A 13,962-nucleotide genomic window follows, 5' to 3' on the forward strand; every position below is an offset into this window, starting at 1 on the left:
TTATTAAGTGTCTGGACCATCGTAGACATTTATCAGGGTCTTAGATGGGAGTATCTCACCAATCTAATGTTCTCCAAAACCAATCAATCAATAGACTCTGAGATCATCCATCTCGTTGGGGCAAATGCACAGCCTCAAATTTCTTCCCTGCCCCAGCGTCCCCTTGTGGTGAAGCCTGGATGTGTGTTCCTTTCTGACCGTGGGTCTCCCCTGCTTTCTCTGGTTCCCACTGGGCTCAGCCCTGAGATGACTGGTCTTGTGTTGGGACTGGTGCCCATTGAGGTGTGGTTGGCCACCTCAGGCTCTCTGAGGCTCAAGGTAGGTAAGTTTCTATAAAGTTCCAATGCAGTAAACAGAAGTGGCAATGTCACTTTCTCATTTTGAAGTTTCCAGGGCTCCTCTGAGACCTGCAGAGTCCTGGAGTTGTTCTTGTGACAGTGAAGTAGTGTCGCTGTTTGGAGGCAGAGTCCGGTTGAAGTATTACAGAAGGAGCTTGTGCAGGGAGCGGGTGGTGCTGGGCGCTGTCTCACAATGAACACTTGTGCTGCAATCTTCGTAGGCAGGAGAGGGGATAGGGAGGGAGGGGCAGAATCTAGGTCTCCTGCACAAGGAATCTGGGCTCTCCGAGGAAGCCTTGGAAAGCATGCTAGATTTTGCTGGCAGAAGGCTGATGGTTCAGACCTAAAGCCCTCCTTTTCCTTCCATAAAGGAGACACTGGGCCTGGCCAGGTGGTTTCTCCTTTTCTTTTCTCTCTTCTCTCTCTCTTTTGGATCCAGTTTAAAGCTTCTGATTTTAGTGCATAGGAAGATGCCAGATGGAAGTGGGCCCTGCCTTCTGTGGAGAAATGCTCCATCTAAATCATGCCAGAGCAGCCTGCCAAGGAAAAATCTAGCAGATTGTCTGCTTGGCAGTACGCGGCTAAGTGTGTGTGCACATGCACACAGACACACACATCATGTAGATATATTACTTTTCTGTTAAAAAATGTTGTCTCACTGATATGTGGGAGCTAAAAAAGTGGATTGGATGAAGATAGATTGGTGGTTACCAGAGACTGGGAAAGAAAGGGAGGAGGTGATGGGGGGGAAAAAGATTATGAATGTGTTTATTACCACTGAACTGTACACTTAAAACTGGTAATAATAGTAAATTATATATATGTTTTTATGTTATATACAGAATAGGATTATAGCCTGTGTTCATTTGCTAAGGTTGCCATAATAAAGTACCACAGACTGGGTGGCTTAAACAATAGAAATTTATTTTATAACAATTGAGATGCTGAAAGTCCTGGGTCAAGCTGTGCATGTGGCTGGTTTCTTCTGTGGCCCCTCTCCTTGGCTTGTAGATGCCGCCTTCTGTGTGTGTCTGTGTCCTAATCTCTTCTTATGCGGACACTAGTCATACTGGATTAAGAACCACCCTAATGACCTCACGTTACCTTTATCAGCTCTTTTAAAACCTCAGCCCAAAGTGCAGTCATATTCGGAAGTATTAGGGGTTAGGACTTCAACACATGAATTTGAGGGGGGCACAGTTCAGCCTATAACAAGGCGCCAGTGGATTTTTTATTATTTTTGGCTCTAAATAAATGTCATCCCTTCAAAGCAGTGGTAACTTGATTATATTCAAAATATAACCAATTCATTCCACAACTATTCATTGAGCCCCTACTATGTTTGCGGCGCCAAGGATTACGGAGTTCAATGCATCATCATTTGTGCTCTCGAGGAGTTCAGGTGGGAAAGTGTACAGCGGCTGCCCTACCTCATGACGAGTGCTCTGAAGAGATAGGCACAACGTGCTCAGGAGTGTGGGGAATCTGGGAAGACCACCTGGAAGAGGCGTCCGTTGCAGTGGGGTCTGATGAGCAAACAGGAGTTGGCTAGGTGAAGAAGGAGAATGAGGACTAGGTGGAGAGAGTTGTGTTGGTGAAAGCTTGAGACCTAGCACCACAGTTCAGGGAACTATGTGAACATAAGGCTTTTCTGCCTTATGACTGCAAGGAAGACCACGTGAGACATGGTCAAGGAGGTCATGAACACTTCCAGAAATACTCACAAGAAAGATATTCAAAATCAAGCGCCAATGACACCTTTCTGAGAATTGCATTAGAAAATAAGTAAAGCAATTTGCTTGCATATGTTTGTTCTCAAGATGTCAACGTAAACCATAGCTCTTTAATGACCTGAAACGTATCTTCTGTTCCAGCTCCTCCCCTGCCTCACAGAGGTAGAGACAGAAGTGTAGACTGTGAAGTGACCTGCCCAGGGTCACACAACGGAGCAGAGCCAAGAACTTGTGGCAGAGTCCCAATGGGTCTCTCCTAGGGGTGCTGCCATTTCCGGCCTTTTAACATGATTGGTCAACACCCCTGCTCTGGGAAATGGTTTGTTTTTGGAACTTAACACAAACCACTCAAATGCTACCATGCACAACCTTTTCTCTGAGTTAATTACATCTTGGCCCTAAAACAATATTCAGAGAGTTTTTTTTTAAAGTGCTTAAGAGGAAACACTGGTATCCCAAAGGAGAAAGCTTAACCGTAACATAATTTACTATAAAAAGAGATTCACAAACACCTGCTTACCACCTTGGAGGGTTCAGTATTTTCGCTTTGAGAGCCCTCCCCTCTGGCCTCTGCTTCCCTGGCCCTGCAGCCACCCTGCTGTTCTTTCTCCTCATCACACACTGTTGAGCTGAGAACTCCTCTGACATTTTCCTAAAGCCTTCATTCAGTGTGTCTCATATCTTAAGAGTAATGAGTTTTGTGTTTGAATTAGTTGGTTTTGCATCTGTCTTATTTACATCTGAAGCATTTTATGTCCTAATTCCTTGTTTTAGTCTTCTGAATTTATGAATATTCGCCATTCCTATACCATTTGTGATTTCCAAAACTTTGATCTCATCCCCCTTAGGGTTTTTAATATTTTTAGGCCACAATTATTAATTTTTTCTGACCTTAATATTTTTTGGTCTTGTTGCCCAGGCTGGTGTGCTGTGGTGCAATCTGGGCTCACTGCAACCTCCACCTCCTGGGTTCAAGCGTTTCTCCTGCCTTAGCCTCCCAAGTAGCTGAGATTACAGGCATGTGTCACCACGCCCAGCTAATTTTATGTTTTTAATAGAGACAGGGTTTCACCATGTTGGCCAGGCTGGTCTCAAACTCCTGGCTTCAGGTGATCCACCCACCTTGGCCTCCTAAAGTGCTGGGATTACAAGTGTGAGCAACCGTGCCCAGCCAGGGGAGTCTTTCTTAAAGTGCCATGACGAGGCACACACCAGTGTTGTAGGAGCACCTGGGCCCTGGATTCATAACAGCCAGATAATGCTTTCAGTGCCGATTAAAGTGTTCTACCCAGGGATATCTACACATGCATATTGTGTATTAAGCTGATGCTTTCAGTGTACAATTTGTGTCCTTCTCGGTGGTAGTCGAGTGAGTCCATTCAATGCATATTTACATGGAGGGACATGGCACAGCGTATGCTTACTTCCAGTGCCGCACTCCTGCTGAAGGTGGAAGTGGCCACCTTCTTGTCCCCAACCAACCAAACTCTACATTGTTACATTACTGAGGAAGGGTGTGAATCAGAGCCCCTTGGAACTAGCATCTAAAATAAGTAATTTTCTTACTACAGCAGATGGACCTGCAGAGTATGGATGGATTGTGTATGACTGTGCCAGACTCTAGTTTCATAGGTGACATGTGCTTGGAAGTTACAGGTGACATTTGAGAAAAATGTAAAGCAGCCATCATCAAGGTCTGTGGAGGAGTCCTCTCCCCACTCTCTGCCCCTATGATCAACAGTTTGTCGGTATTTCTTTTCCACCGTGTATATTTAGCAGCTGTAATTTCAGCAGACTCCTTTCGCATTTCCTTTCCTCCCACACGGAGTGAAGCACATTGCTGGCATTCCACAGGTATACTGGAAGAAAGGAGATTGGAAAACCTAGCATAGGGTGGGGTGAATATATGCCCTTAAGTGTTGCTTGTTTAACCTCCGACAATTTTCTAGCTTAATTGAACAAGAAAAGAATAAAGTGAAAGAAGGAGGGTATGGCTCGTACTCTAAATGGACTGTTTGGACTTCCCCTTAACCAAATTTGTAAACGCTATACGAAGGTGCTAGGTAGAATGTTAATATGCAGACGTCACCCTCGAGTGTTTTGAACAGTTGTTTGTAATATCCAAAGCATTGAGAAAAAATGCAAATGGAGTTGAGAGTGAACCCTTAACCTTGAAGCTGACCTAGTCATTGGAGAAAGAAGACATTCAGCTTGGAACATTTAGAGCAGAGTGCAGGAAGGTGTATATGTGAGCTTCAAGAATGATAGATTTAGGTGGGGATACAGGGTGGAACTTTACCTGGGCCTTGCAGAATACCACAATCTAGGGATAGGAGAATGAGTACCAGGCAGAGGAAATAGCTCAGGCCCAGGTAAGGCCTCTGAGGCAGAGTTCAGGCTGGATAGATTGAGATTAGAGGGGAAAGATTAAAAAACAAGATTAGCTCAGAAACAAAGACGAGATTATGGGGAGCTGTGCAGCCAAGCAGCAGACGAATTGGTAGAGACCTAGAGAGGCAGAGTAGGTTCTTTAGTAGGAGTGGCAAGATGACAGAGAGTATAAAGATTAGCAGAGAGGCTTAGAAACTTTCATATCAATGTCTGCTTATCCCCTGAAGTATAAATAACATATGGAACGGATTCAGCAGACGTTTTAAATTTTGACTTATTCATTTTTTTTAGCTCTCTAACTGCAATAATATGAAATGGCATTTTATGGTGATGCTGATGAAGATCTGGCATTGGGGGGATCAGGTGGGATTGGGGATGAGGATAGAGAGCATTATGAATAAGTAAGGGAGATTATTCAGACAGAACCGTTCATTCAGCCCTGCAGTGCCACCTCTAAATACCTGCTGAAGAGGAATGAAAGATGTATCCATGTAAAGGCCTAAATGAAAATGTCCACAGTAGCTTTATTCATAATAATCAAAAACTGGAAACAACCCAATTGTCCATCAGCTGGTAAATGTATAGACAAATTGTGGTAACTCCACACAATAGAACACTACTTAGTAATAAAATGGCACAAAGTAGTGAGTCGTGCAATAGCATGGTTAGATCTCAGAAGCATTCTGTGAACTGAAAGAAGTTAGACCCAAAAGACTGCATACCATTTGGGTCCATATCCTGCATATGACGTTATGGAAAAAGGAAAACTACAGAGCACAGAGCAGCCCGGTGGTTGCCCAGGACTGGAGGTGGGGATGGGGACAACAGATGTACTTTTTCTTCTTGACTGTGGTGATAGTTACAGTTGTATTCACTTGTCAAGACTCATCAAACTGTACACTTTCCAAGTTGGAATTTTATGGTGTGTAAATTGTACCTCAGTAAATCTAACTCAAACAAAACAGAGCACAGTAAGGTCAGATTTGAGTGGGGGAAGAAAGGCTACCTAGATATTCAGCGTGAGATCATAGAAGAAGGAGCTTTTAAGAGAGGCAGTAGAGTAGAGGACTTGGTTTACCAGGGAAGATGCAAGGTTATGAGTTCGGCTTGGGATGTGCTTAGGGCTGTGGGTTCAGTGGCTATGACAGAGACCTGAAGTAACAGGGAGTTAAACAGGAAAGTAAAAGTTTATTTCTTTTTACTTGAAAAACCCAAGCTCATAAGAGGCTTCTGTTCCACAGTTATGAGAGGCCTCCATCTTGTTTGCCCCCTGGAGTCCTTTTGATCTAACTGGGTTCACCACCACATCCATGCTGGAGCCAGTAGGGAGGGGAAGATGCACCTTTCCCTTTAAGGATATGACCCAGAAGTTGCACTGCCACATCACTGCCACTGCTATTGTGTTGGCTAGAGTTAGCCATGCCTGTACCTAGCTGCAAGGGATGCTGGTAAATGTAGTCTTTACTTTGGGTATCCATGAACCTAGTTAAAAGTTGAGGTTCTATTACCATGAGAGGGAAGAGAGAACAGATACTGGGAAGTCACCAGCCATTGTTCCACAAGGGGCCGAGGCACAGCCAAACACATTTCCATTGGCAGGTGAAGGTTCAGCCTTGGACAGGGAAGAGAACAGACAGAACTAAAAAAATAGATTTGTGAGTACCAATCTGCTGAAATCATAAGCCTAAGCTTTTCTCTGGGGAAAAGTGTGTGTGTGACCTAATGTTAAGTAGAGAGAGAAGGAAGGAAGCGTCTTGGTCCACAGTGGAACTCTAAGTAAGAGAGGTGAGCAAGGCACTGGAGAGGCCTCAAGCCTCCTCCTCAGTCATCATGGGGTCCCACATCCCCCAGCAACAAGCCTGCTGCAGCTTCCTTGCCATCCTTAGTCACTGACAGGGAGCAGCCATGTGAGGCATGGAGGCACGGGTGGCCTTGTTACAAATGCAGCTGTAGATTCCACAGCATAGTGGTGGGGCCAGGAGTTAATTATGTTACCTGCAACTGAAGATATGAGGTGCCATTCTCATTGTGTCAGCAGGGCAGAGTGAGGTAAACATGCTGATCTTTGGGAGTGAAAATGATGAGGAGGTAGGGAGAATGGAGTTTGTAGACTAGGCGCAATGGCTCACATCTGTAATTCCAGCACTTGGGAGGCCCAGCTGAGAGAATCGCTTGAGCCCAGGAGTTCAAGACCAGCCTGAGCAACATAGTGAGACCTCACCTCTGCAAAAGGTGAACAAAATTAGCTGGGCATGGTGACACGCCTGTTACCCAGCTGCTCAGGAGACTGAGGTGAGAGGATCGCTTGAGCCCAGGAGGATGAGGCTACAGTGAGCTGTGATTGTGCCACTGCACTCCAGCCTGGGTGACAGACTGAGACCTTGTCTCAAAAACAAAACAGAACAAAAAAGCACAAAAAACAAAACAAAACAAAAACAAGTTGTAGAAGAAAATGAGAGAAAGAGGAAATAACATAGGGATCTTGATAAAGGGGAGTAACCAGAATGCAGGGAAATGTCATTGGTAAATTTCTTCTCAGCCCTATTACTTTTGTTGTTTGCTAAGCCACAAAGAGGAAGTTTCTTAATTAAAAGTCTTATTTACCTTGGAAAGCAGTAAAATAGCCCATAGAGGAGAGGCCTCTGAACCACCCCAGAAAGTGGAAGAACATGGTGCAGAACAAAGAAGTGAACATTTGAAGACCATTCCGAAGTCCTCACCCGTGAAGCAATGATTGGGCAGCACGGCTGTGGGAGAGCAGATGCCCTGCAGGGCAGGGAGTAGCCCATCCTAGGCCTCTGCCAAGGTCTGACTGTTAACCGCAGCGTCCACGGGGGCCTCCACGGCCAGGCTGGGTGTGGGTCTTCAGAGAGATCCCGTTCAGTCAAGGGGTCAGTTGGTAAGCGCTGAGCAGCCAGTGGGCAGCACAGAAGTGTGGCTTGCAGAGGATAGGGGCATGGCACCTAGCATGTGACTGGAGAGGCTGATCTTGTGAGGACATGTGCTGGGCAGGCTGACCCCACACAGGCAGCACCTGTCAGATGGTGCCAGGACGGAAAGAGATGCTGCGGTACAGCACAGCGCATGGCAAGAGATCCTCCAGCAGGACATGGCAGGGAGTTGGGCTTGGTTTGGCTGAGAAGTCCCTAGTGTCTCAGCATCCTCTTCTCCAGGCCCCTATCGGGTATTCACTACCTGAGCATCATCTTAGATTTTCCTCTTCTATTTCAGTTTGCAGTAATCTCCATAAAAACATTCTATTGCTTAGGTCTTTAGAAATGTGTATCACACCTCGTAAAAAGGCTTTAGTCTGTTTTATTGCCAATTAGGACTCTTCACAACAGCTATTTGCCTCTGCAGGGAGAACTTCATTTCAGCCTTCAAAGGCATGAGTTGTCATTGCCTAGTCACTGAACAACACTAATGATGGGTTGGTATGTAAATTATCCATCATTCTTCTCCATGTGTTCTTTCTTTTTAATACAAACATTTTACTATATTTTCTAATAAGTGCAGAAGGAGAAGGATTGGCCTCCCCACTTGCCAGTGTTCTACTGCCCTTGCTTGATACATACCCACCCTCACATTTTTACCTTATAGTGTTTTGAAAGCCGTTCCCAGATATTGTCTCACTCCATCTTAGACACTTTAGCATGTCATCTCTAACAGATACGCCTTAAAAAAGATATAACCACCAACATTATCACACCACACAAAATTAGCAAAACTTCTTTATTATCATCTAACACCCAGTCTATCTTCAGTTTTCCCCAGGTGTCTCGAAAATGTCATTCTGTAGTTGGGTTTGTCTGCTTCCGTATCTAAACAAAGTTCACACATTGCATTAGTTGCTGTGTTTCTGAAGTTTCTTTGATTCTTAAACTGTTCTCTTTTCATCTGTTTGGACTTTTTTTTTTTTTTTTTGGCAACATATTTGTTGAAGAAGTGGGTCATGTGTCCAGCAGAATGTCCCACAGTTTAGATTTGGCTGATGGTAGCCTCACCGTGTTACATACATGGTTCTCTGTCCCCTGTGTTCCCTGTGAACTTGTGGTTGGATCTAGAGACTTAATTTGATTCAGGTTTGATTTTTTTTTTTTTCCGGCAAGAATACCTCATAGATGTTACTATTGCATCACATCAGGAGGCATATATGCCCAGCTGTTCTACTTTTAGTTATAATAATGTTGATTAATAGGTTTACATGGTGCCCACTCAACCTGTCCATGATAGAGTTCTCCGCCTGCTTTTCCTGGTTTTAGCAGCCATTGACTCAGCCCCATTGTGAAGGCCTCAAGCATTTCTTGGGATACCTCTTTTTCAGGAGCAGCCAGCTCGGGTAGCTAGCAGTCATGCCTGGGGTTAGAGTTGGCCTTGCCTGCAGTCTTGGAAATTGGTCATCTATTGACACTGTCATCTCAGGATATAGAGTTATTGGTCGCACATATGCAACAAAATCTCTTTGGAATTTCACATTTTGCCATTCTGTTTTTTAAAGTTGGTGAACTTCACATTTTTATTACTGATCCTTTCCTCACTGGATTCTTGACGCTATGTAGGTTTATAAACATTTCCTCGTTATTGGTTTGAGAATTGAAATTGTTATAAAGCTGGTATTTCAAATATTCCTAATAGGTTCTGGCATTTAATGCATAAGATAATCCCTGCTGTCATGTCAGAAATGTCTAGGTTCCAGTTCCCAGTTTTAGAAAATACTGTTTGTTTGACATTGGGACATTGGTTTGGTGCTCTAAAACAGGCCGTAATACTAGTGGTTTAAATTTGACAGAAGGTTCATTTCTGTCTTGGACAATCATGAGCTGGTAGGCAGTTTGGAGAGCAGGGCAGTTAGTTCCCCACGGTTGTTCAGTGACTCAAGTTCCTCCAATGCAGTTATCCAGCCTGCGATGTTAACCTCATCCACATGGCTGAGAAGCTGGCTCACCGCCACAGCGCAGTCCAGGCAGTGGCACAGGAAGGAACGAGGGAGGCCAGCGGCTCCTTTTAGGAGCATGGCCTGAACAAGGCATGCATCCCTTCCATAATTTGGTCATGTGGCTCATACCTAGTGGTAAGTTAGACTGGAAAATGTAGTCTGGCTGGGCAGCCGTGTGCCCCTGTAAAACCGTTACTGTTCTGTTACTAAAAGGGGGAAGACAAGAACAGTTTTATTAAAGATCAATTAGTACTTTTTAGTGAGCACTCTAAGCCTCAGTTTTCCGGTCTGTAAAATGGGGATGAAAATACCCCCTCTTGCGGCTGTTATAATTAAATGCATGAATGGATCAATGTAATGGAGCATCCTTCCTACTTCAGACTCTCATTAAATTATTCTATTTATAGACACGGGGGAGTGCGGCTTCATGTAACAGAAAGTGCCCAAGTTTTGGATTCCATGGTAGACCTGGGTCTGAATCGTTGTTGTTAGTTGTGTGACTAAGGACACATGTACCTAACCTCTCTGACCCCTTTAACAAATGAGAATTAAACTTATAGGAGTACTACAAGAATTGAATGAAAAATTTCATACAAATATGTAGTACAGTGTCTGACATGTAGAAGATATATTTAAGTGTTAGCTAATTGCTCAGTAATCTGAGTAATTTTGTAGGTTCCTGTTGGGGAAAGATTACTGTGTAAAGTTGATTGTAAGAAGACTGCTGCCAAGCAGTTTAAACTAATCATGCACAGTCATCAAAATGTGTATTTTCAGTTTGAATATTTGGAGCTTAAATGTAAGCCAGTGCTTTCTAAAGAGATATCTGAGAGGTACAGGCACCAGAATCATCAAAGATGCTCAGTAAAAATGCAGGTTCTTGCCCCTTCTCCCTGCACCCCCTGCCAGGCTCCTGACTCAGAATCTTTGGGAATGGATGCAGAATCTCCACCTTTTTACAAACATTTTTTAGGTGATCTTTATTACACTGAAGTTTGAGGTTCCAGTTTTAATCCACAGCACTTATTTGAAGTGTTTGAACACTTGTACGGTACTTTGAAAGAAGGAGGGTTAATTCATTTTTTCTAATTTCAGATAAACAAGACTAGAACTCTGAGGTTTTATGAGGTTTTTTGAGACTGGGCCTTGCTTTGTCACCCTGGCTGGAGTGCAGTGGCTGATCCTGGTTCACTGCAGCCTCAGACTGCTGGGCTCCAGCAATCCTACCACCTCAGCCTCCTGAGTAACTGGGACTGCAGGTGCGCACCACCACACCCACCTAATTTTTGTACAGATGGAGTCTTGCTATGTTGCCTGGGCTGGTCTTAAATCCCTGGGCTAAAGTGATCCTCCCATCTTGGCCTCCCAAAGTGCTGGGGTTACAAGTGTGAGCCACCACACCCAGCAAGAAACTCTGGACTCATGGATGAGATATTTTTTTTCCTCCCAAATGATTGCAACTTAATAAATAATGTTTGCAATGAATTCTTTTTAGTTGCTGCGAAACCAGAGATTTCCTGCATCCTATCATCATGCAGTGGAAACCGTTGTAAATATGCTGATGCCACACATCACTCAGAAGTTTCGAGATAATCCAGAGGCATCTAAGAACGCAAATCATAGCCTTGCTGTCTTCATCAAGGTGAGGATGTGCAGGGAAGAGGATGTCAGTTATGGGACAAAGATGCGCTTTTTACGAGCTGTCTAGCAGAGTGACTAGAATAGAGTAGGTGCTCTGGCAGTGTGGATGGCGTGTTTTTTGTATCAGTGGAAAAACTTATTAGCAATAAATGCTGCTTTGAATCCAAATTTCCGAAATGTTTGGACCTGAAATACCTTTTTACTTGTTTTCCTCCACAGAGATGTTTCACCTTCATGGACAGGGGCTTTGTCTTCAAGCAGATCAACAACTACATTAGCTGCTTTGCTCCTGGAGACCCAAAGGTAATGTGGGGGTTGTTACTGGTAACAGAAGTCACCATGTAGCTTTCTCTGGTAGAATTACCTTTTTCCTTTATTTTTTTAAAAAGCTCTGCCTTTCTAATTTTTTTGTTGTATTGAGCCTGTGTCTGTAATTATAAGCTACCTGAAATCCTTCATTGAAGTAGGAGGAGCATAAATAATAAATGCCCTAAAAACCAGTTGAAGACATTGTTTAATGAAATGTGTCCTTAGTTTTCAAATCAATCCCTGCAGCCATCCTGAAATCTGTACAATGCAATATAATATGCAGTTCTAAGAAGGTCAAGAAGCTAATGACTATTTCTAACATACTATTGCTAATAGGTTTTTTAGAATCCTGTATAAAATATCCAGCTGGGTATTTATAACTAAACACTTCTTCCTGCAGACCCTGTTTGAATACAAGTTTGAATTTCTCCGTGTAGTGTGCAACCATGAACATTATATTCCATTGAACTTACCAATGCCGTTTGGAAAAGGCAGGATTCAAAGATACCAAGGTAATCCATCTTTATATCCGTTAACCTTTTCACAAAGGGAGACATTTATTTTCAATAAGAAAAGATAATTGATTCAAACATGATATTTGAATTTTCTGATTTTCTATTGATTAATTAATTTTTTTCTTATGAAATTTCTATTTCAAAAAATATTAATATGGGAACTTTTCAGCAAACTTATCAGACTACAGATCATGCCAGTATGGCTATTTCATTGAAAAATCCCTTTGCTTAAAGAAAAGAAATCTATTTCAGTTGCTATAGCTTATTTTTATTTGTTTCACTTTTCCTTTCTTCTTATGAATTAGCTTTTCTTTCACCAACTGTGGAGTCAAATGACACTCCTGTAGGTAGGTGTGGGGTGTGACGCGTGCTTTCTTGCATTTTCCTCCTCTAAAAAGTAAAGAATGCAAGTGATGGCTGAACTGCTTCCATATGCTGTTCTGTTAAGCATTTCCTATATAATTTGATTAATTTTTAAGCTGACCATAAATTAGTGATTTTTTCACTGGAGCTAAGACATTGCTGTAACATCCCAGGGAGGTATCTGGTTTTTTGCTCCTGAAGTCACTGGGTACTCTAGGATGTTTCTTTAAGAAGTAAAACAAACATCCCTGCTTCACCCCCAAAATTCATTATTCTATTTTCATAGCCCTTGTCCATAGTGGTGGCAGTAATCAAAATCACAAGCAATGTGGCTTTTTTACATGCTTTTCATGTTTGTATGTTGAGTCTTTATTAATGTCCTGTATTATCTTTAAGTTTGAAGAGAATTGAGCTCATAGAAATGTCTTTGTCTTCACTGAGTAAATCAAATTGAACAAATTAGTCTGTCAGGTCTGTCAAGCAATATTTATTGAGCTTAGTTCCTTGTATGTGCTCAGGTATTTTGTGCTAAAGGAGAGAAAAAGTGGAAGGATGCCACCAAACTGCTAATGGCACCTGAATTAACTGCTTCTGAATTCCGAGAGAAACACACTAAGGCATTCATTCAGAGACAAACAACTTTCCCCCAAACAGACTGGTACTGCCTTTTAAGGATCAGGCAGGGGGACTGTGGTCCTGGAGCTGGCATTCATGCGTTCAACAAATATTTACCCTGCACCAACTGTGTCGAGCTTCAGAATAAGTTATGTACAACCTGGATGATAATCCCTGGCTATTCTACATACACAAAATACATAGAATGTCAGACACTGATGCATCCTAAGGAGAACAAACAAAGCAAGGAAAGGAGATATGAAAAGGGGTGACATTTGAGACAGAGTGGCCAGATAACAGTTGGAAGAAGGTGAGGGGTGAGCCAAGCGCCCACATATCTGAGGGAGAGTTTTTCTGGGCTGAGAGAACAGATAGGTATTCAGTGTCCCCTGATCTAACCCTGGTCTCCCACCTCTGTGGTCTCACACCCCCTTATTCTGCACATTCTAGGCATCCGTGCCAACTCCCAGCTCCTCAGACACATCATGCCACCCCTCCACCTCAAATAGCCCCCTCCCTGGGGAATCCTCATTTTCCTCCCCAAGCCAGCCACTGCATACCTCCTGCATGGGGCCTCCCAGGGTCTCCTCACCCTCTTCCAGTTCCCCAACTGGAATTAACCATTCTCTCCTGCCCTGCGCCCCCAACCTCACCACAGCCTCATCCCGTCTCCTGTACCTGGGGACTCTCCTTCCCTCCACCTGGTACAGAGCCCAGGGAGCTCTTTTTGCCCAGTGGCTGTGCAGTGAACGTGTGCTGATGCCTGTCTCCCTATGACCCGGCAGGGCAGCACAAGCTCTTATAGACTTCTAGGGTATTTGGTAGCAAGACGGGCTTCGCTCAGTTGTGGGGGGACATGTGTGGGTAATTTGCCTTACTATACTGATAGGAATAAATGTTTTTTAGAATTTTCATTTTCTTTCTTCTCACTTACCTCCCACCCCCACCTTCACCTCCTTTCTTGTGTTAGTCCATTCGTGTTGCTCTAAAGGAATACCTGAGACTGGGTAATTTATAAAGAAAAGAGGGCCAGTGCAGTGGCTCGCACTTATAATCCCAGCACTTTGGGAGGCTGAGCTGGGAGCATCACTTGAGCCTAGGAGTTCAAGATCATCCTGGGA

General features: G+C 43.6%; 1 protein-coding gene across 5 annotated transcripts in view; it reads left to right on the top strand.

Annotated features, from left to right (window-relative positions):
* The window catches only part of DOCK9 (dedicator of cytokinesis 9), a 299,398-nt gene that overhangs the window by 210,522 nt on the left and 74,914 nt on the right, over positions 1–13,962 (top strand). For all 5 annotated transcript variants that reach the window (XM_023218031.2, XM_023218032.2, XM_023218035.2 and 2 more), the window contains exons 28-30: positions 10,894–11,040; positions 11,259–11,342; positions 11,749–11,860. In XM_023218031.2, the coding sequence (XP_023073799.1) occupies positions 10,894–11,040; positions 11,259–11,342; positions 11,749–11,860 (343 nt within the window). The remainder of the gene's footprint in view (positions 1–10,893; positions 11,041–11,258; positions 11,343–11,748; positions 11,861–13,962) is intronic.

The sequence above is a fragment of the Piliocolobus tephrosceles genome, chromosome X, assembly GCF_002776525.5.
Source record: "Piliocolobus tephrosceles isolate RC106 chromosome X, ASM277652v3, whole genome shotgun sequence".
Taxonomy (NCBI): Eukaryota; Metazoa; Chordata; class Mammalia; order Primates; family Cercopithecidae; genus Piliocolobus; species Piliocolobus tephrosceles.